This window comes from Drosophila miranda, chromosome XL (assembly GCF_003369915.1).
Source record: "Drosophila miranda strain MSH22 chromosome XL, D.miranda_PacBio2.1, whole genome shotgun sequence".
In the NCBI taxonomy this organism is placed as follows: domain Eukaryota; kingdom Metazoa; phylum Arthropoda; class Insecta; order Diptera; family Drosophilidae; genus Drosophila; species Drosophila miranda.
Genome location: NC_046673.1, coordinates 2,468,121 through 2,492,217, shown reverse-complemented (window position 1 = coordinate 2,492,217; position 24,097 = coordinate 2,468,121). Strand labels below are relative to the sequence as shown.

At 45.6% G+C, this 24,097-nt stretch overlaps 1 protein-coding gene across 1 annotated transcript; it reads right to left on the bottom strand.

The window, feature by feature from the left end:
* Nucleotides 1-5,641: 5,641 nt before the first annotated feature.
* On the bottom strand, nt 5,642-18,897 carry LOC117186732. Its single transcript, XM_033387883.1, has 3 exons — nt 14,976-18,897; nt 14,168-14,903; nt 5,642-5,740 (listed from the first exon to the last, which is right to left on the bottom strand). Exons 1-3 carry the CDS (start codon nt 18,326-18,328, stop codon nt 5,642-5,644), a joined length of 4,188 nt encoding a protein of 1,395 aa, XP_033243774.1. The 5' UTR covers nt 18,329-18,897.
* Nucleotides 18,898-24,097: the final 5,200 nt, after the last annotated feature.

Genomic DNA, 24,097 nt, shown 5'->3' with positions numbered 1-24,097 from the left:
TTGGGCCACCATAAGCTGGTACTGCCGGTATTGTCTCATCAGCTGTCTATAATGCGCAAATGAGAGACATTAATTTTGCCTTTGTGACAATTGAGAGTTCTTCCAACTCGACTCCAAATTCATCGTCAATGTCTATATCTTCAATCTTCTCTTGAAGTTCGCGTGCCGTGTCAATGCTACGCATCAGGGTTTCGAGTCTGCACTCGAGCTCCGTCAATACCAGCGGAATATCCCCCGCTTCTAAACGGTCCGCTAATAAACGAATGCCTTTGACACGGCAACTGCGCTTTTTCTTCAGCCCTTCAAGGGCAATATTGTTGGCTTTTGAGGTCATATTGATTCTCAATACAAGCAACTGAAGGCGAAAGATCGTTTCTAATAATCGTATTTAATGCCGAGGCACTCAATGAAATAATGGGTAATTGTACCCAAACGAGGTGAAAACCCAATATACCCGAAAAATTTAGGGTAGAGCGTCGCTTGGCTGGCGCGTACATGAAAACCACACAGGAATAGCAACGAACTGCACTGGTGACAAGCGAAAACGAAAAATTTCACCGCTGCAGTTCTGAAGAATGGATGTTGTGTATACGTATGCACCGACAACGATCGACGCTAAATTGATTTGCGAGGCACGACTTTGTTTTAATTGATAGTTGGATCCTACTGACACCAAACGAATATACCCGACGAAAACAGGGTAGCGCGTCACTTGGTATTTGGTTTGGATCAAGCGCGCCAAACAAAAAACAACGATAAGCAACGGTGAAGAGCGAAAGCGAGACGAAAAAATTCACCGCTGCAGCTGCGTATTGGTATGCGTGCTTGGCCAACGACCCAACTATACATATATTTGACACAACGAAAACGAGAAAGGGGAAAGGGGTGACAGCGATTGCAGTTAAAATGAGTTTTATGTGTAGTTATTGCGTCCAAGAGGGTTAGATGTACATACATATGTATATATGTATGTATGTATTAATATATATGTATATGCTCAACTCTAACTACAGCATGCAATCTAGCTCTACTATGTCATACGTATGTGCCAAGAATTGAAAGCGAGGTGCAATTGTTTCAGCACAAGACAATAACTGCGAGTTTTTTAATCTTTTCGTCTTCTCTCGAGCTTTCAATTTTTTGCACAAATACCTTGTTCGGAGCAGAACCCAGCCGATTAGCTGCTTGCCAAATAGCACCTAATTCTTGGCCCTCAGCCGCTTATTTTGTTTGTTAAAGCTTTGCGCTTGCTTGCCCTGCTAAACGCTCTCTGCCAGCTCGCTCTTCGCTATCTCCGCTTTGCGTCTGCCTACCGACGTCGGCCGAGCGAAGCTGCGCTTAGCGATCGGAGCGGCAATGTAAAGGGCAGGCAAGCCACACTTGCAATTTGGATGTCACGCATTAAAGAACATATCGTAATTTTATTTCTGCGCCGAGTTTTATTTAATTCGAAATAATTAGTCGGCCGATTGGGGATAAAAAACATTATCTCCACATACCTCTTGAGAAGATTGGAAATTCCAGGTGCTGTACTCTCCTCTTCTTATACTGGATGCTCCACTTGGATCTTCTTGGGTAGATGGTACATATATGTGTATCTCCTTTTGTATATAGCTGCAGACAGGGTATTGCACGACCGACGCGGTGATTTTTAGTTTTGTTTGTTGAATTATTTGCACACACGTCGCGGTCAATTTGGCAATTTAGCTGCAGCACATATGCATGTACATGTAGGTATAATAGATTTTGGCTATTTATCTTTTCTCCACTGTGTCACTGTCACTTTTGCCATCCACTTGAATGAATACGTTTAAATTGCAAGTCCACCCGGGGGCGCCATGAAATTTTAGAATAGTTTTTCTAAATAACGATACCGAAACAACTTGGGTGACTGCAATTTTGTATTTTAATACGACGAAAAAAAAAGGAGTGCGTGCGTTCGATTTCATGGATTTTTCTCGACTCCTTTTCATATATTAAAACAATTTCTTCTGTGCCGATCTTTATCAACTGGATTCGATGCTGCTCTACCGTCGTTGTTCCCAATCCGGCATCCTCATAGGTCAACTCCTTCTTTACCTTCTCCAGCTTTTCGGTTTCCGTGTCTTCCAGGGCCCAAGCTTACACATCCACGTCCTCCTGGGCTCTTCTCCGAGGACTGTGGGAGCCAACGCGAAGGATCTCCAGAAATCGATACCAGAGTACATGGCTTGCTCTAGGCATATGTAAAACAAGATCTCTTTGTTCATTCCGTTATATACCACACTGAGTTTGGTTTTGCCGATTATGGACCTGTCTTCCCCAGAGGCTGTCTTGACGATCGAGACGTATTTATCCATTTCTACCTCAAAGTCGGCAGGGAGTTCACGGCTGCCCTTTCCTAAGACACTAACGGATGCCCCAGTATCTAGGAGTCCAGCAATCCGATGTCCTCTTATCTGCACTTCGGCAAACACTCTGGGATCGCGTCCTGCTCCTCGTCTGACTGCCTCGGCTACCTCTTTGCGAGTCTTTCACCTTTCCTTAAGTCTGGAACGGGCCTTTTGTAGTCTACGACTGACACCGCGCATCCCCTCCAGCTGCCTGTCATCAAAGATCTGGTTTTGAATTTTCATGTATCTCCTTATCCTCTCTTCGGCCGATATAAACTTTAAACGATTTTTATATAATTTATTCGGGATATTATTCTTCATTTCTACATTAATTAGTGGACCATCGTTCATTTCTTCGCGGGCTTCTGTCCCGAGCGCTGATCTCCCGCTTTCATCATGCCCGCTCGTGAGTTTCCCGAGCAATTAGGACACGTTGGAGTAAACATTTCAGGCTTGCCGCAGCGGTAACAGAATATTTTGCGTCCCTTCGCCACGCAGTCTCGGAACCCGTGGTCGAACTGGCCGCAATTCCAGCAACACAGCCTGGGTTTGTTCACCAGGTGAGTTTCTTCCACCATCACTGCTTCCTCTTCATATAGAAACTCCGTTTCTGGCTCTATCTCCTCCACTCGCTTCCCGGCTGATTGGAATTTCGGCGCAGGACGGAACGTCGATCTCTGTTCTCGTCTGCGAAAGTGGTACTCCACTTCCAGGCACTCTTCCCTCAGCTGCTCCACGTTCCGGACTGGTGAGTCTAGCGGCCAGCCTGCGCATCGCTCTAAAATACTCTTCCACCGATTCGCCATATTGTTGTCGTCGCTCATGCAAGGTGCGTAGCCGCTCGAACTCGCCACCCACTGCTCGGAACCGGGACACCAACTCGTCCTTCAAATCCTCCCATACTTCCGGAGGCCGCTCTCGGACAAATTGCCAATACCACTCCGTCCTGTCAAGGACCTCGTCCCACGACCGTCGGTTCTGCCTCCGGAGGAACTCGACCGTGAACACAAAGTCCTGCACCGTCATCTTATTTGGGTCTCCATCTCCGTCGAAGTGGATTTCCCATTTGTCGACGCATCCCCATCTCGCTCCTCTCCAGTCATCTCTCCTTTCGTATGGAGGCAGATCTGTTGGACCTCCGCCGTCTCCTGATGTCTCCCGTCTCTGTCTCCCAGCACCTGGATCCAGGTCCGCATCGGCTATTCCTCGGCGTCAGTTCTGGCTCATCCTCGCTGGCTTCCTTGGAGGCGACTGGGAATTCCATACGTCATCGTCGTTGGACCTTTTGGGCATGGTCCCTGTGTTCGGCTTCTGCCTGAGGTGAGCTGGAGACTGCTGATCGCCATTATTTTTCTTGTTTTCAATCTGGTCTCTTTACAATCCCAGGTCTTGGATCAATTCCCAGTTCTGGCGCAGAGGCGCCATCGCCTCTGTTATGGCTCCCATCAGCTCCATAAAGCCGCGACGTATCTCCTCCTGCAGCATCCTACTCAGGGTATCTGCCATGCTGCCACTCCACGTCTCCTGTGCTTGAGCTATGGCGACATTTACTCCTGAAAGAATCTCGGAGGGCAGTGCGTTCGATTGGCCTGGCAAATTCCAGCTGTCGTCTGCACGCCCCTCAGCGCCCTGTGTGTCACCGCCTTGCATCTGTTCTTGAAGGTTACCTGGTGGAGGTGTCCTGCGAGTCATTTTCTGCTTAGACCGCAAGTTGTACGCGCTCATCAACCTAGCCCTATATTTCACTACCTCGAACTATCCTATTTATCTTTTTATTCAATACAATTATCTATTCTTGTTTCAGAACAATCGCATAAACACTACCTATAACGCCGACTCACAGATCTTCCGCACAAAAACGCTTAATACGGCATAAACAATAATAAGGGGGAAAGGAACCACAACTACTACTAGGGCCGACTCCGCACCTGGTTTTCTACGTCTTTTCCTGACCAACGTCTAGAATTTTGCGAGTGCTGTTGACAGATCTTATCTTCTTTGGAAGATTAAGAGTCAAGGGCGCTCACTTCCCTACAGCCGCTTTTTCCGCCTACTTCCCTACTGATTGCTCGTTGCGGGATGTTGTAGCTGCTCCGAGTGCAACGCGTGGCCGACTTCTGTCCCCACGGGCCACTCAGAACAAAAATCTCATTGAGAATTTACCCTCCCGAATCCACCCAGCGGTAAGCAGGGGAAGCGCAAAACAGAAATCTTTCTGACCATATCCTAACTTCGGGTATTTCTTTTTTTTCTCTTTTTTTTTTCTTTAGGTTCTCATTTTGCACACCAGGCACCGGGCCTGTTGCTAACTGGCTTGTGGGAGAATGCCAGTGCCAAGCCAAATCCCCTCTTGAGATTGCCTGCTTCCCGTTGTCAGATAAGTGCCGAAGCATCGAACACCAAAAAAAAACCATTTACTTTGTGGATTTTTTTGCATCCTCAGATCCCTCAGCGCCGTGCTTCTGTGAGCCAACTCGTGTCCCTCACAGGCCACCGGAACACCGATGGACCCCAGACTGCAGAATACCACTCGAGATCTATCTTCTCTGCTGGATATTTATAATTTCTTCGACGTCCGTATGATTGGCATCCGTACTCTCCCTCTTTGATGGTCGAGCAAGGACTGCGAGTCCACTTCCCTGTCTCAGATTGGGCGCCATTATTGTTACGAACCTTTGTTTTCTTCGGGGCAAGGCCGGCTAGCCAGCCATCCCAGGGCTGGGTACTTCCCAAGCCCTCAGGTCGCACAATATACCAACTAATTGGACATCTCGGACAAATTGAAACAACAAAAGTAACCGACAAACAAAAACTACAAACGGACTCTAGTCGACAAACAATACCACAGGAACTTCCCTCAACATAGACGTGGACCAGGTCGAGGTGTCGATGTCTTTACCTCCGACGTACCCACCTTACCTGAGATCCGAATCACAACGTTCTGGATCTCCCTTCCATGTGCAGAAGCCTTCTTACCCTCTCGTTGTTGTGGCTCCTTTTCCCCCCATTCGAAACAATTAGCAATTCATTTTCTGCCTTATAATTTTCACGTTGATTTCCTACTTTTACATGGTATCATTACTGAACTATGCCTGCCTATTCATACCCCCTTCATCTTATCAGTTATATAAATAAATAATAATTAATATAGTAATATATATATAATAATATATAATAATATAATATATATAATATAATATATAATAAGTTAAATATTAAGAAGATTATATATATATAAATAGATATGGACGGACTTAAATTAGGGGATTTCAGTATATTCGACTCGAGAAGACAGCTGCTGTACAATCCAAGCATAGGGAGCTTACCAACATCTGAGCACTGTAGTGTGGCTTGTCGGCCAGGAAGGCCTAAAAGTATGTGGGGGAATTGGTTAACTTTCTATCTGGGATCTCTCTTGCAATTGAGTGGAAGAGCCACGTTCGGAGGAGCAATTTCTACAAATTGGATCGGGACCGAAGTGGCTCGACGAAGCGGTCGGCAATAAATTGGAAAAGAAAGAGGGGCCAGTTCCCAAGGAGGGGTAAAAGAGTTGAGAAGTGCGCGCTGCTACCAGGAAAAATAACCTTTGAACCGACGCGAAAAGTTGAACGCGGCTAAAAGCAAATACCGTCGGACCAAGCCAGTTCATCTGGGCGCAGCATACGACCGCTCCGCTTCAGGTAAGCTGGCCACGACAGCGCCTGTATCCGAGCCGCTTCGACGTCTACAGCGACGGTATCGGAAGCGCCAACAGTACGGCTTGCCGTAGCAGCTAACATCCCCCGCGCTAACGTTGGACGTTACCGCCAACAACAACAGCTAGGCAGCAGTCATTCCGCTAGTCAGCTACAGTGCCCCCAAAACAGCTAGCCTCAGCAGCCCAGTCCCCCGCGTTAGCATCGGCCGTTAGCGCCAACAGAACGGCTTGCCGTAGCGGCCCAGTTCCCCCCGCGCTGGCATCGGCCGTTAGCGACAACAGAACGGCTTGCCGTAGCAGCCAAATCCCCCGCGCTGGCACCAACAGTTAAAGCCAACAACAACAGCTAGCTTGGGCAGCCGAAATCTCCGACATCAAACAAAATACAACCGGATTACCATCTAAATGAGTTTAGTCGCCTTCAGCGAAAGTATTTATTAATTTATCCCAAGGGAGGGGAATGTAAACCGGGAAGGGGTATAAGAACCCGAAAGCAGCATAGCTGAAGACCCTCGCAGTCCCTCTTCTATCTTCTCCTTCGTTCCCTCTTCTCTCTACCTTCAAAAAAAAAAAACAAAAACAAAAAAAACCCATCCCGCCAAGCTCAAGCGTCGCTCCCGCGATCTGGGACGACCAGCGTAGAGCGAGACAGGCAAACGCCGCATCGGTGCGGATGAGCGTAGGGGCTTGGAGAGCGTAATAATGCTCTCTTAGAGGTCTTCGTGTTTTCTTTCTAGCGTTTCAGCCGACGTCGAAGCGCTTCTACGTTGGAGAGGAACGAAGTGTATGTAACTGCCACTTGCAGGTAAAAAAGAAATAATTTAATCTCGTTCCCGCTCTATATCCGGCATATGCTGAGTAGTGTCTCCGAACTCCCTCGCTCCCCCTTTTTCCATGAACCAGTTGAGGTGTTCAGAAGCTTACGCTCGCTAAAATTGTGGTTAACATTCTAGCTGGATAACATAGTTTAACATTAACATTCATCATAATCGTACATAATCGTAAATTAACCTTATACTTTATACATTTACATGTTAGTTTTACAGATTAGATATTTTTAGGGTAATTAATGTTCAAGGGGGTGCATAAAAGTTGAGTCTTCTTCTAAATAAATTTATAATGTTTGATATGTGTTAGAGCGTGATTATTGGAGCCATGCGTCGGGTATCGTCCCTGTCAAGGTAGTCATAGTGGCCACAGAAGAAGCACCATGTCACTGAGAGCCAAAAGAGCAGTTTATGTACACTGTGTAGCCCCGATCTGGCTCTACGGTGTGCAGATTTGGGGTATAGCTGCCAAATCGAACTATAAACGGATACAGGTCTTGCAGAATCGCGCCATGAGGCAAATAACGAACTGCCCTTGGTACGTGCGCGGCTCCACCCTACATCGGGATTTGAATCTGCATACAGTAGAGGAGCAGATTGGAAGGCACACCAGCAGATACAGTGACAGGCTAATTAGACACCATAGTATGCTCGCCAAACGATTACTACCTGCCAGGCCTTTGAGGCGGTTGAAGAGATTGGGTTTTGCCAAAACTATTGGCCAACTCTAAGTTTCCCTCCCAATATTATAATATTATATTTTTTGTAAGTCCTCTCGCATTTAGCATTAGGTTTGGCTACCCCAATATTATTTACCAGTGATGTTAAGATACGTTATATGCAATGTACGGATTCAACGCTTAATAATAAAAAAAAAAAAAAAAAAAGTCATAGTGGCCAAAGGGATTGTCAAAACGAGGAGATGGAGATGACGATCATGGTTGGGAGGGCTATGCGCAAGCTCAACACCTGCTGCGTTTAAAGGCGCCACTATGGCCAAGTCCGTTTCCGTCCTGTCTGTCCGTCGCTGTAAGTGTATGCGTGTTCTATGTTGTGGATAGCGTCAAATAGCACGTGATTAGTAATTGAGTTTTTATACCCGATACTCAAAATGAGTATTGGGGTATATTAGATTTGTGGTAAAAGTGGATGTGTGTAACGTCCAGAAGGAATCGTTTCCGACCCCATAAAGTATATATATTCTTGATCAGCATCAATAACCGAGTCGATTGAGCCCTGTCTGTCTGTCCGTCTGTCCGTCTGTCCGTCCATCCGTCTGTCCGTCCCTATTAGCGCCTAGTGCTCAAAGACTATAAGAGCTAGAGCAACGAAATTTTGTATTTTGCCGAAAAAATTTAAGAATTTAGACATATGTATGTATGTGGTTATGAATTAGTGGACTGTATAATCGTTTATATCTTGAGCTTATTTATTATTTATTGATTATTTTATATTGGTGGTTATAGTACAATTATATTACAAGAATAGCGGGGGGTTCGATTCTGCGGCGGTACAAACTATGTGTGCGGGCGGCTTCGTCTCGAAGTTTCTACTGCATCAACTCCGCGAAAAGAAGTCGAGCAAAAGGGAATTGAAAGATCACGCGATAAGACTCGACGCGACGGTTTCAATGCAAAACAACGGAACGCATCGCTGTGTGCGTGTGCAGCTGCGGGTCTGGCCATGCGTGTGAGAACATTACAGCTATGTTCTGGACCCGAGTAAACAACAACACAGCTATGCGCGTAAAAATAGTTACTTAGGCGGTGTACTACAATCATGAGCGTGTAAATAGGTCAATCGCAATATACATGTAAAAACTACGAGGCTCATTTCTCACCATACCGGCCCCCCTGAACGACTGTTCAGAACAAGGGAAGCACAGCAAGTTTGGTAATAGGCCTCTTGTACACTCCTCGGGCGGTTTTGACGGTGACCACTCGAACCCTCTCGTCTTGGCCAGGATGAACTTCGGTGATTCGCCCAAGCAGCCACTTGCTAGGCGGTTGATTTGGCTCCTTCAGTACCACAAGAGTGTCCACGGTTATGTCGTTGGACTCCTGCTGCCATTTCGTGCGAGGTTGCAAGGAAGTAAGGTATTCCAGATTCCAACGTTTCCAGAATCCTTGAACCTTGGCTTGCAGTTGTCTCCAACGCTGCAGTCTGTTAATGTTGACGTCTAACAAGGACGGCTCCGGCACCGACATGTGAGGTTGACCTGTAAGAAAATGAGCGGGGGTAAGGGGATCCAAGCTGTGATCGCTGGGCGCGCACAGTGGGCGAGAGTTGAGTAACCCTTCAATCTGAGTTAAAATTGTTGAATATTCCTCGAAGGTTAACGCACTGCTACCAATTACTCGGCGAAGGTGGAGTTTGATAGATCGTACGCCTGTTTCCCAAAGACCTCCAAAGTGCGGGGCAGATGGCGGAATGAAGTGCCAGTTGATGTCCTGACTCGTCAGAAAATTAGCAATTTCCTCGTCTTGACTTTGAGATACAGCTATCCGTTGCATCTCCGTTAGTTCCTTTCTGGCTCCATGGAATGTTGTGCCATTGTCCGAGTACAAGTCGGATATAGGGCCACGTCGAGACCAAAAACGTTTGAAAGCGGCGATAAATGCAGGAGTCGTCAAATAACTGACGAGCTCGATATGAATTGCTTTGGTGGACAGACAAACAAAGATGGCAAACCAAGCTTTGCCAAACTTCGGTGTCCGACCTGCTGATGTCTTGATGGTAACTGGTCCAGCGTAATCCAATCCAGAATGTAGAAAGCAGCGGGTGGGCTGAACGCGAAAGGCGGGAAGATCAGCCATGAGTTGTGTACTCGTCCCTTTGCGCTGGAGGAAGCATATCTTGCAGTTGAATACAATTTTGCGGACTATGTTACGGGCTCCCAGGATCCAATACTTCTGTCTCAACGTGTGAAACATAAATTCGACTCCAGCGTGTAACGATGTGACGTGCTGGTGTCTAGCTATTAAAACAGCGACTGGTGATTCCTTTGGAAGAAGTATGGGATGTTTTGCGTCATAGGTTGTCATCGAGTTTCCAATGCGTCCTCCTACGCGCAGAATTCCTTGGTCGTCAACAAATGGAGTGTAGTGAATCAACTTGGACTTTTGAGAAAGGGCTTGTCCAGTGCTCAGCTGTCTGTACTCCACTTGGAAGAACTCCATCTGGACATGTTTGATTACCCTAGAGCGGGCATAAATAAGCTCAAGATATAAACGATTATACAGTCCACTAATTCATAACCATAAGAAATATTGGTCCTTCGAGCCGGATCTCCGCGTTTGAGTTTATTTATACATATACATATTGAGTGATACCGCTGTTTGCCATGAAGGCCCTAGTGCATCGTCTAATTCAGCAACGTGGGGCCTGCAAATCCCAATTAACTCGCGTGGCTGCGGAGGCTCAAGAGTTTGTACAGTCATGTACTTCTGTGCAAACATTAGAGCACAAGTTGGACCGACTTGTTGCAACTTTCAACCGCTTTATGGAGCTGTCTGAAGAGCTGGTCCAATATAATGGATCCGGATTTGGACATCCCCGAATATGAGAAAAGGTTCTTTAGTGCGCATAGTATCTTCACTGAAGCCATACGTGACCGGAGCAGTCACGAGACTGAGCACGACAACTCAAATCTACTGCTATCGACCACTGTGGAACGCTTATTTGAGGGACAAACTCAACTTCTGGAGAGGATTCGGGACTCATCGGGAACCACAGAGCTGCAGTTCGAGAAAATACGCATTCCGACGTTTTCGGGCAGATACGAGGATTGGTGTCAGTTTAGTGACTTGTTCTTAGGCTCAGTCGACAAGAAGAGTAGTCTGTCCAAGTGCCAAAAGTTTCATTATTTGAAATCCTATCTGGATGGTGAAGCGTTGTCTCTGATAAAACATATTCCCGTATCGGATGCCAATTACCAGGACGCATGGGAGAGGCTCGAAAATCGCTACAACAAGAAGTCACTGATTGCTCGTTCGTTCATTCAAAATTTTCTTTCGTTGCCAACCGCAAAGGGTTCAAACATCGCCGAGTTGCGTAAGATAGTCGACACCGCTGACGAAAGTATACGTGGTCTACATGCGCTGAGCTGCGACAGCCGCGATGTGTGGCTAATCCATATCTTGCTCTCAAAGTTAGACCCGGAATGCAAGGAAGCGTGGGCCACCTCCAGTGAATCGTGCAAGGAAAATGTGACCATAAATGACCTGTTCGGCTTTGTCTTCGCCCGTTGCGATGCACTTGAGTCTTGTCAAGATCCAAAGCTAATCCAGGATACACACACGGTGCTGAATAAACGTCGTGCAATTTCTCATCATGTGGACGTGCCAAATACGTCTGCTCGTGATTGTGTATATTGTCACGAGCAACACAGCCTTTATGCGTGCACTCAATTCAAGGCTCTGGATGTTGTGGACCGCCGCAAGTTCGCAAGGGATGGTCATTTGTGCTTCAATTGTCTAAGCCGATCTCATCAAGTCAAGGAGTGTAATTCCACAAACACGTGCCGTCTGTGTAAGCTGAGGCACCACACTCTTGTTCATCCAGAGGACATACGCTCTGTCACGGCTTCCGCTGATGTCAATAACTCCGCTGACTCACCCGTCCGCTCGTCCAGTTTCCCTGATGACGCTGATCCTGCCGTGGTCAGCCATCATACATTGGAGAGGAAATTCGTGGCCAAGAGTCAGGCCATATTGCCAACGATTTTGGCCACTATAGTCGACTCCTGGGGCAACGAGACCACCTGCAGGATACTGTTGGATACTGGTTCGACTATAACGATGGTCGCCGAATCATTTATTCAACGAATTGGTTTGCCGCGCACCCACGCTCGTATACCAGTGGTTGGTCTAGGCGCAAATCCTGCTGGGGTTACTAGAGGTCGCGCCACATTCACGCTGCTCTCCCGCACAAGCTCGGCCTCAGTGGTGGTAACAGGTCTGATTATGAACACTTTAACATCCTCGATTCCAGCCCAGAGGATCGAGTCTAACACACCGATGTGGAAAAGGATTCGTGATCTACCCTTAGCGGACCCTACATTTGGTAAACCAGGCGAAATCGACGTGATCTTAGGAGCTGATCAGCTTTGGAACCTGTACACTGGACAACGCAAAGAGTTTGGTTCTGAATATCCTATTGCACTTCATACTAATTTTGGTTGGGTCATTACAGGCAGCTACCATCTCAGTAGTGATGCTCACAACCACGCACTAGCACATCACGCGCACGAGGATCTGGACACTTTGGTTCGATCGTTCATGGACATGGAACGAGTTCAACCAAGTGACGCTACCATTGATGCTAGTGATCCCGCTGAGCAACACTTCGTTCATACGCACGCCCGCAGAAACGATGGCGTGTACATCGTCCAATACCCGTTCAAGGAATCTGCCCCTCCGATGGGGTCCACACTGCCACAAGCACTACGACGCTTTTCTTCTCTCGAGCGGAAATTTCGAAAATTTCCTGCGCTCAAACAACAGTATGTCGAGTTTATGGAGGATTATATACAACGAGGACACATGGAGGTGATTCCTTCTAGTACCGTAGAAAACGGTCCCGCCAATCACAATTACTTAGCACACCACGCAGTATTTAAACCAGATAGCACCACCACGAAATGCCGAGTTGTATTCGATGGCTCTGGGGAGGACTGCAATGGATCTTCACTTAATTCACGACTACACATCGGACCACCTATTCAAAGGGATTTACTTGGAGTATGTCTACGTTTCCGTCAGCATCGCTATGTGTTTTGTACGGACATTGAGAAAATGTTTAGAGGCATCCTGGTTTCAGAAGATCACACGCATTACCAACGGATTGTCTGGCGAAAGGAGGAGACTGCTACACTCGATCATTATCGATTGCTGACCGTGACGTATGGTTTAGCGTCTTCGCCGTTCTTGGCTGTTCGAGTCCTCAAGCAGATCGCGCAAGATCATGCCGATTTGTATCCGAAGGCTGCTGCTGTGCTTGTACGAGACGCGTACGTGGATGATATCCCTACTGGTTGCGATAGTATCGACGATCTCATTGCACTCAAAGATGAATTAATTTTGCTATTGAGCCAAGCTCAATTTAAACTTCGAAAATGGAGTTCAAACTGTTGGTCACTACTCAAATCGCTGCCACAGGACATTTGTGAGTATCCACTTGAAGCCCTAGAGGGAAAGAGCCCAACTCAATATGTCAAGGTTCTTGGAATACGCTGGGACCCGGCTGTGGACGAGCTTTCCTTCAAGTTGACCATTCCCGACGCCACAGGGGTTCTGACAAAACGGATTTTGCTGTCCGAGCTTGCCAAGATCTACGATCCACTGGGGTTGCTTGCCCCCACAACTGTATTTCTAAAGGTTCTCTTTCAAGATAGTTGGCTGAGCTCGGTCGACTGGAACGAACCACTACCCGCGCAGCTATGCGCACGGTGGCAACAGTTTGTAGCTGAAGTTCATTTACTGGAAAGCTGTCGCATACCCCGCTATCTATCCTCGCCACTTCAAGCAACGGAGCTGCATGGATTCGCCGATGCGTCATCTCATGCATACGCCGCTGTCATCTACAGTCGCGTGAGAGTCAATAATGACTACGCTGTAACACTGATCGCCGCAAAAACCCGGGTGGCACCCATCAAACCTATCTCCATCCCACGGCTCGAGTTGAATGCCGCCCATCTTCTGTCGAAATTGATGTCTCTGGTTAAGCAAACTCTAACTATTCCTATTTCAAGTACTTCGTGTTGGTCAGACTCCGAAATTGTACTACATTGGCTCTCATCACCCCCACGGACTTGGAACACTTATGTTTGTAATCGCACGGCTGAGATTCTAGAAGCTTGCCCACGTAGCTGCTGGCAACACATTCGCACTGAGGACAATCCCGCGGACTGTGCATCACGCGGACTTTTACCAAAGGATCTGGTAGAACATCAACTGTGGTGGAATGGACCACCGTGGCTTTCCCAATCACATCGCACTTGGCCACCTGTTAAGGCCAAGTTCGCACTGTCGACTGAGGACGCTGAGCGGATGGAAGTCAAGGTCAAGCCCCAAGTTAGTCTACACATTTCCAATGAAGGAAATGATCTTAACTGTATGATCAACAAAGCTTCCTCCTGGTCACATCTCTTGCGGACACTTAGCTATTGCTTTCGGTTCGTACATCGTCTTCGTTGCAAGGACCGCCTGTCATCATTTTTATCGTCATGGGAGCTTCAATATGCCCGCTCTAGGGTAATCAAACATCGTTACACGCTGGAGTCGAGCTATTAAAACAGCGACTGGTGATTCCTTTGGAAGAAGTATGGGATGTTTTGCGTCATAGGTTGTCATCGAGTTTCCAATGCGTCCTCCTACGCGCAGAATTCCTTGGTCGTCAACAAATGGAGTGTAGTGAATCAACTTGGACTTTTGAGAAAGGGCTTGTCCAGTGCTCAGCTGTCTGTACTCCACTTGGAAGAACTCCATCTGGACATGTTTGATTACCCTAGAGCGGGCATATTGAAGCTCCCATGACGATAAAAATGATGACAGGCGGTCCTTGCAACGAAGACGATGTACGAACCGAAAGCAATAGCTAAGTGTCCGCAAGAGATGTGACCAGGAGGAAGCTTTGTTGATCATACAGTTAAGATCATTTCCTTCATTGGAAATGTGTAGACTAACTTGGGGCTTGACCTTTACTTCCATCCGCTCAGCGTCCTCAGTCGACAGTGCGAACTTGGCCTTAACAGGTGGCCAAGTGCGATGTGATTGGGAAAGCCACGGTGGTCCATTCCACCACAGTTGATGTTCTACCAGATCCTTTGGTAAAAGTCCGCGTGATGCACAGTCCGCGGGATTGTCCTCAGTGCGAATGTGTTGCCAGCAGCTACGTGGGCAAGCTTCTAGAATCTCAGCCGTGCGATTACAAACATAAGTGTTCCAAGTCCGTGGGGGTGATGAGAGCCAATGTAGTACAATTTCGGAGTCTGACCAACACGAAGTACTTGAAATAGGAATAGTTAGAGTTTGCTTAACCAGAGACATCAATTTCGACAGAAGATGGGCGGCAATCAACTCGAGCCGTGGGATGGAGATAGGTTTGATGGGTGCCACCCGGGTTTTTGCGGCGATCAGTGTTACAGCGTAGTCATTATTGACTCTCACGCGACTGTAGATGACAGCGGCGTATGCATGAGATGACGCATCGGCGAATCCATGCAGCTCCGTTGCTTGAAGTGGCGAGGATAGATAGCGGGGTATGCGACAGCTTTCCAGTAAATGAACTTCAGCTACAAACTGTTGCCACCGTGCGCATAGCTGCGCGGGTAGTGGTTCGTTCCAGTCGACCGAGCTCAGCCAACTATCTTGAAAGAGAACCTTTAGAAATACAGTTGTGGGGGCAAGCAACCCCAGTGGATCGTAGATCTTGGCAAGCTCGGACAGCAAAATCCGTTTTGTCAGAACCCCTGTGGCGTCGGGAATGGTCAACTTGAAGGAAAGCTCGTCCACAGCCGGGTCCCAGCGTATTCCAAGAACCTTGACATATTGAGTTGGGCTCTTTCCCTCTAGGGCTTCAAGTGGATACTCACAAATGTCCTGTGGCAGCGATTTGAGTAGTGACCAACAGTTTGAACTCCATTTTCGAAGTTTAAATTGAGCTTGGCTCAATAGCAAAATTAATTCCTCTTTGAGTGCAATGAGATCGTCGATACTATCGCAACCAGTAGGGATATCATCCACGTACGCGTCTCGTACAAGCACAGCAGCAGCCTTCGGATACAAATCGGCATGATCTTGCGCGATCTGCTTGAGGACTCGAACAGCCAAGAACGGCGAAGACGCTAAACCATACGTCACGGTCAGCAATCGATAATGATCGAGTGTAGCAGTCTCCTCCTTTCGCCAGACAATCCGTTGGTAATGCGTGTGATCTTCTGAAACCAGGATGCCTCTAAACATTTTCTCAATGTCCGTACAAAACACATAGCGATGCTGACGGAAACGTAGACATACTCCAAGTAAATCCCTTTGAATAGGTGGTCCGATGTGTAGTCGTGAATTAAGTGAAGATCCATTGCAGTCCTCCCCAGAGCCATCGAATACAACTCGGCATTTCGTGGTGGTGCTATCTGGTTTAAATACTGCGTGGTGTGCTAAGTAATTGTGATTGGCGGGACCGTTTTCTACGGTACTAGAAGGAATCACCTCCATGTGTCCTCGTTGTATATAATCCTCCATAAACTCGACATACTGTTGTTTGAGCGCAGGAAATTTTCGAAATTTCCGCTCGAGAGAAGAAAAGCGTCGTAGTGCTTGTGGCAGTGTGGACCCCATCGGAGGGGCAGATTCCTTGAACGGGTATTGGACGATGTACACGCCATCGTTTCTGCGGGCGTGCGTATGAACGAAGTGTTGCTCAGCGGGATCACTAGCATCAATGGTAGCGTCACTTGGTTGAACTCGTTCCATGTCCATGAACGATCGAACCAAAGTGTCCAGATCCTCGTGCGCGTGATGTGCTAGTGCGTGGTTGTGAGCATCACTACTGAGATGGTAGCTGCCTGTAATGACCCAACCAAAATTAGTATGAAGTGCAATAGGATATTCAGAACCAAACTCTTTGCGTTGTCCAGTGTACAGGTTCCAAAGCTGATCAGCTCCTAAGATCACGTCGATTTCGCCTGGTTTACCAAATGTAGGGTCCGCTAAGGGTAGATCACGAATCCTTTTCCACATCGGTGTGTTAGACTCGATCCTCTGGGCTGGAATCGAGGATGTTAAAGTGTTCATAATCAGACCTGTTACCACCACTGAGGCCGAGCTTGTGCGGGAGAGCAGCGTGAATGTGGCGCGACCTCTAGTAACCCCAGCAGGATTTGCGCCTAGACCAACCACTGGTATACGAGCGTGGGTGCGCGGCAAACCAATTCGTTGAATAAATGATTCGGCGACCATCGTTATAGTCGAACCAGTATCCAACAGTATCCTGCAGGTGGTCTCGTTGCCCCAGGAGTCGACTATAGTGGCCAAAATCGTTGGCAATATGGCCTGACTCTTGGCCACGAATTTCCTCTCCAATGTATGATGGCTGACCACGGCAGGATCAGCGTCATCAGGGAAACTGGACGAGCGGACGGGTGAGTCAGCGGAGTTATTGACATCAGCGGAAGCCGTGACAGAGCGTATGTCCTCTGGATGAACAAGAGTGTGGTGCCTCAGCTTACACAGACGGCACGTGTTTGTGGAATTACACTCCTTGACTTGATGAGATCGGCTTAGACAATTGAAGCACAAATGACCATCCCTTGCGAACTTGCGGCGGTCCACAACATCCAGAGCCTTGAATTGAGTGCACGCATAAAGGCTGTGTTGCTCGTGACAATATACACAATCACGAGCAGACGTATTTGGCACGTCCACATGATGAGAAATTGCACGACGTTTATTCAGCACCGTGTGTGTATCCTGGATTAGCTTTGGATCTTGACAAGACTCAAGTGCATCGCAACGGGCGAAGACAAAGCCGAACAGGTCATTTATGGTCACATTTTCCTTGCACGATTCACTGGAGGTGGCCCACGCTTCCTTGCATTCCGGGTCTAACTTTGAGAGCAAGATATGGATTAGCCACACATCGCGGCTGTCGCAGCTCAGCGCATGTAGACCACGTATACTTTCGTCAGCGGTGTCGACTATCTTACGCAACTCGGCGATGTTTGAACCCTTTGCGGTTGGCAACGAAAGAAAGTTTTGAATGAACGAACGAGCAATCAGTGACTTCTTGTTGTAGCGATTTTCGAGCCTCTCCCATGCGTCCTGGTAATTGGCATCCGATACGGGAATATGTTTTATCAGAGACAACGCTTCACCATCCAGATAGGATTTCAAATAATGAAACTTTTGGCACTTGGACAGACTACTCTTCTTGTCGACTGAGCCTAAGAACAAGTCACTAAACTGACACCAATCCTCGTATCTGCCCGAAAACGTCGGAATGCGTATTTTCTCGAACTGCAGCTCTGTGGTTCCCGATGAGTCCCGAATCCTCTCCAGAAGTTGAGTTTGTCCCTCAAATAAGCGTTCCACAGTGGTCGATAGCAGTAGATTTGAGTTGTCGTGCTCAGTCTCGTGACTGCTCCGGTCACGTATGGCTTCAGTGAAGATACTATGCGCACTAAAGAACCTTTTCTCATATTCGGGGATGTCCAAATCCGGATCCACGTATTCCTCTTCATCATTATATTGGACCAGCTCTTCAGACAGCTCCATAAAGCGGTTGAAAGTTGCAACAAGTCGGTCCAACTTGTGCTCTAATGTTTGCACAGAAGTACATGACTGTACAAACTCTTGAGCCTCCGCAGCCACGCGAGTTAATTGGGATTTGCAGGCCCCACGTTGCTGAATTAGACGATGCACTAGGGCCTTCATGGCAAACAGCGGGTAACGGTATCACTCAATATGTATATGTATAAATAAACTCAAACGCGGAAATCCGGCTCGAAGGACCAATTTTTGTTATGGTTATGAATTAGTGGACTGTATAATCGTTTATATCTTGAGCTTATTTATTATTTATTGATTATTTTATATTGGTGGTTATAGTACAATTATATTACAAGAATAGCGGGGGGTTCGATTCTGCGGCGGTACAAACTATGTGTGCGGGCGGCTTCGTCTCGAAGTTTCTACTGCATCAACTCCGCGAAAAGAAGTCGAGCAAAAGGGAATTGAAAGATCACGCGATAAGACTCGACGCGACGGTTTCAATGCAAAACAACGGAACGCATCGCTGTGTGCGTGTGCAGCTGCGGGTCTGGCCATGCGTGTGAGAACATTACAGCTATGTTCTGGACCCGAGTAAACAACAACACAGCTATGCGCGTAAAAATAGTTACTTAGGCGGTGTACTACAATCATGAGCGTGTAAATAGGTCAATCGCAATATACATGTAAAAACTACGAGGCTCATTTCTCACCAGTATGTATGTTCGTGGATTCAGGAGTGGATGTTATATGTGTGTCTGAAACTTGATTTGTCCCCGACTTAAGTGACTCGTTAATTGAATGTAGCGGGTACAAGGTGTTTCGATCTGGTCGTATAGGGCATGCCGGGGGCGTTGCAATATATATAAATAACATGATAGCTGCTAAACTCGTCTGTAAGCAAATACCGGACAACGCTATAGAATACATTTTTCTAAAGATCACAATGAACAAAAAGAGACTGCTCCTCTGGCTGTATATATCGACCAAACCAAAACATTGACTATTCGTATTTGACAACACTTGTTACTGACATTTCTCTGACGTATACAGACATAATACTTGCAGGTGACTTTAACTGTAACATTCTGAGAGAATCCCGATTGCCAGATAGCCTGTTCAGTCTTGGTTTAAATGTTGTAAACCACCAATACCCCACATACTTTACAAAAACCAGAAACACACTATTAGACATATTTTTTGTTGACAGCACCGAAAAATTGTTCCTCTATGATCAACTCACAGTGCCAGGGTGTTCAAAACATAACCTTATTTTCATGACCTACGACATCAATCCTGACTACCATGACTATGTTACCTTCTATAGAAACTTTAGGAACATTGACCTTAAAAAACTAGACACTGACATTAACATGCTCGACTGGACATCAATATATTATATGCCGTCTGTGAATTCTCAGCTTGCCCACCTTCAATCTAACATCGACTATCTTTATAATGAACATGTTACTATCAAGAAAGCGACCGTTAGACTAACAGATAACTCCTGGTTCAACCATGAAATAAAAATGGGTATCATTAAACGAAATGACGCCTTTAAAAAGTTTAAAAGATATAAGACTGAAAGCCACCTTAATATGTACAAATCATTAAGATCAAATGTAACAAAGCTAATCAACTCTGCCAAGACCGCCTTCTACACGTCAAAGTTTAAGAAGAAATGCGGTAAGAAAAAATGGCAAATTATTTAAAATATTGGAATTGGGAAGAAAACACGAAACACTCAAGTTGACATGGACGTAAATGAAATAAATAACAAATTTGTGCAACTAGTTGTACCTGAATTTCCCCCAACCCTTAACTTGACATCAGTACCCTATCCTAACACTGTTCCTAGCTTCAGTTTCTGTTGTGTTAGTCCGTGTGATGTTCTAGAATCCCTACTTAAGATTAAGTCGAATGCGATTGGCCTAGACAACATGAACCCTAAATTTCTGAGAATAATTCTTCTGCATTAAAGTTACCCACATTTTTAACACAGCCATTACTACATCAACATTCCCTGAAAAGTGGAAGGAGGCCAAAATAGTCCCTATCCCTAAATTAAACTCTCTAGATTACAGGCCAATATCCATTTTACCGAGCCTATCAAAAGCGTTCGAGGCTTTGGTGGCTGTGCAAATAAATACATTTCTTTCTGAGAATACATTACTTAACAACAACCAATCTGGATTCAGACGATATAGAAGTTGTTCAACCGCCATAATAAAATTTGTAGAGGATATCCGCGAAAGAATGGACGACGGAAATGTGACATTCCTAACTCTTCTTGACTATACTAAAGCTTTTGACTCAGTTGACCATGGTATTCTCATTGCAAAGCTTCGTAAATCCTATAATTTCTCTGTCTCAGCAGTACGGTTGCTATCGTCTTATCTCTTATATAGGAGTCAGGCTGTTGTCACCGAAACTGAAATGTCGTCTTTTGCATATGTTAAGTGTGGTGTCCCACAGGGATCAGTACTTGGTCCATTATTGTTCTCCATTTATGTAAATGACCTGCCAATGGTATTGTCCGACTGTAATGTGCACATGTACGCCGATGACGTCCAATTATATGTTAGTCGACCGTTAAGTAGAATAGATGAGTGTATCAGTGTTAGCAATGTAGAACTTGAGAAGATTAGTGCATGGGCGACTCACAATCGCCTATGCCTAAATCCAACTAAGTCAAAATGTTTGATTATCTTCAAAAACAAGAAAAAGATAAACTCAACACTATTAAAAGCATACCTTGTACCTGTACTCACCTATGGGATAGAGGCATTTGGTAACTGTGGTTACGCAGACAGGCAAAAATTGAACGTGTGCTTTAATAATACAGCTAGATATATATTTGGGTTAAGCCGTAATGACAGAATTTCAGCTTTTTCACTCAAAATATTCGAAATGCATTTTTTTAAATGGATTGACTATAAGATGCTAACATTCCTTCATAAGATAATATTCACCAAACAACCCGAATACCTGCACCAAATTCTTAGATTCACTTATTCCGCCAGAACAAATAATATTATCACCATGCGACATAAAACTTTAAATTCCGAGAGGCATTTCTTCGTCTATGTCATTCGCATTTGGAATCAGCTTCCGCATCACATGAAAAATATAAGTAACCTTTCACAGTTCAAACCGCAGTTAAGAGCCCACCTTATAGTAGATTAAGAACCGTAAATCTCAAAACCTAATTAAATAAAATAAAATAATAAATGGCGAATATAACATACATATGTAACCCTAAATTAGAAAAGATTAAATAATCATAATAGTTGAGTTTCACCCAACCAAAACCAATGTGACATCTAGTGACTAGTGCTCTAATTATAAGCCCCATGCTTGTAGCACTAGGAAAGAAAAATAAATAAAAATATTAACAATTACATATAAATGGAGACGTCTAACAAAATAAATAATGGGAGTAAATAAGTTAATTAATGATTTCTTCTCTCTCCCTAAAAGGGCGAGGGACCCGCACTAAGTGGCCAGGATAGATCCACGAGACCAGCAAAAAGCAAGCCAGAATGGCAGAGCTGTGCCCAATTCCCTATGGATTTGCCAACAAAAAGAATAAAATTGGGGCTTCTTTCCTCCCCCTTTGGCGCCCACTCTTATGTTTCTTGGGCCTGCTTTTCGTCCCGCTGGTCAGCTCTAAGGTTTCTGGCGTTTCTCTGATCTGGATCTCCTGGAATCACAGATTTAATTCTCTTTTTATAGGGTTATGGCCCCTACTCCATCCTCATCCCACTCACTTTTTCTTTCAAAAACGAAAAATCACGACACTTTCTCAGTCAAACGGCGCGCATTCGCATGCTCCTCCGTTGCGGAAATTTTTTAGTCTGGACCCCCTCTTGGCTTAGCTGCTCTATGTAATGCTCCCGGGCCGCTGATCCCCATCGCTCTCTTCCATTGCTCTTAAACTAGGTTCAAGGGCATGGCCTGATTCGGGCTGCTGGCGGCTCTCTTTTCTTTGGGGGTGTGGGTGAGTTGGCTTCGGAAATCCTCTCTCATAACGGCTCCGAAGAGCGCACGGAACTCTCACACTCCAGGACCAGGTGGCGCTACTCCTCGCTATGCTCTTCCCCTTAAATTTTGGCCCTGCCACTCTGTTCAAAACTACTTTCCTCCTCACCGCAATCGAAGATCTCATTACTCGCCCACCGTCTGACAACAAGTACGACGCAATGAAGCGTCGGCTGCTCGAAACCTTCGGCGAGTCAGAGGACTCAAAAATGAGACGGCTGCTCCGGGGCGGAGACATGACTGGGAAGAAGCCATCTGAAATCTTGCTTCACTTGCGTCGCTTAGCACCCGCTAGTGGATGCGAAGCCGTCATACTAAGCCTCTTCTTCACCGAGTTGCCTTCGTCGATTCGTCCGCTCATTTCGGTTTGGAAGGAGAACGATCTGGACAAGCTGGCAAAGATTGCCGACAAGATGATCGAAAATAGTGCCATCGACTCCATGTTATGTCGACTCAACCCAATTCCGCTGAGCATATTCAGCAGAGCGTCGATGCGAAGGTTGATAACCTACAACACAACATTCCCAAAAAGCCCAAGGTTCCCCATGCACAGTGGGCGAAACGGCCAATCTAGTGGCATTAAATTAATAACAAGCGTAATTTAAGGGATATCTTAATTAACTTTTTAGTTTAGCATGATTGTTAATAGACGGATGACTGTTGCAAATTTCAGTAGAATCAGTCAACTATATAAAATATGTAGATACGATAGCTCTGATCCTTCAAAATATTTAAAGATTTTAAAATACCATTCTGAAGATAGTTTACCAGTGTAACTTATGTAATTTTAAATATATTTAAATGCCAATATCTGAACCATCGGAACATAAAACGTCTTTTTCAAAGTTGACATCAAATAGCAAATCTTTAACTTTAAATCTTTATCCAACTGTATATTTTCTTTGGAAAGCCTCGATGACAATTTTGATAACTTTGAAGAAAAGGATCAGATGTAAATAGAAGAGCATGCATTAAATCTTCCATCGTACTTTTACGTGAAAACTTTCGGGTGTTTGCATTTTACTTTAGCGTTTCTCAATAGATCGTAGCTTGGAAAAATATTTGCGTTGGAAGATTTAGTTTTCGTTTTCACTAGCTTGTATGCATTTTTCGTAAATCGCCCATCTACATTAATCGCCAAAACTTCCTCAGGACTGAATTTAACAGGAAGTTTGGGATCACTGCTAGAACATTTTATTGTTTTTGCCACGACCTCTTTTCAATAATTTAACTTTAGAAGCTTTTCTCTCACCACCACTTTGCGAAATGTGAAAATGTTCCATTACATTTTTTCCATTTTTGCAGCAACGTGCTTACAAGTGTTCTTATCCTTCTTGCATTTCTTTTTTTGTTCTTGTGAATATTTATTATTATTAAAAACATTTGAAAATATGTAATTTTCAACCGCAATAGACTTTTTGGTAGCGACCGTTGTACGGAAGTGATAAAGTTCGTCTTGGGACGCTTTGATTTTTTACTTTTTGCAAAAATGTTTGCCAGCTTAACAAAAACGGCGCCAAGACTTGTTTATAATAGCTCTTGCAGCATATGTTCGGTTTGACGCTTCCCAGCTTCACGAAATATGAGAGAAAACCAAAATGGAAATTACTTTCATACTCAGTGAGGTATTGAGAAACGATACCACAAAAAAGTTTCAACAGACGCTGCCATGAAATTTTGAATTAGATTGGAGCTAGATTGGCCATTTCGCTCACTGTGCCATGCCACGAACATAGATGATAATGACAACAAGGCATTCCTGTGATACTACCACAATACTTTTGGTGATCGCGCACGCAAGTGCCGTCCGTACTGCCGATATTATCAACAGTTAATCTAAAGCTGCTACCGCTAACTCAGCTGGTAGGCGGTAGCATATCAACGACCAGCGAC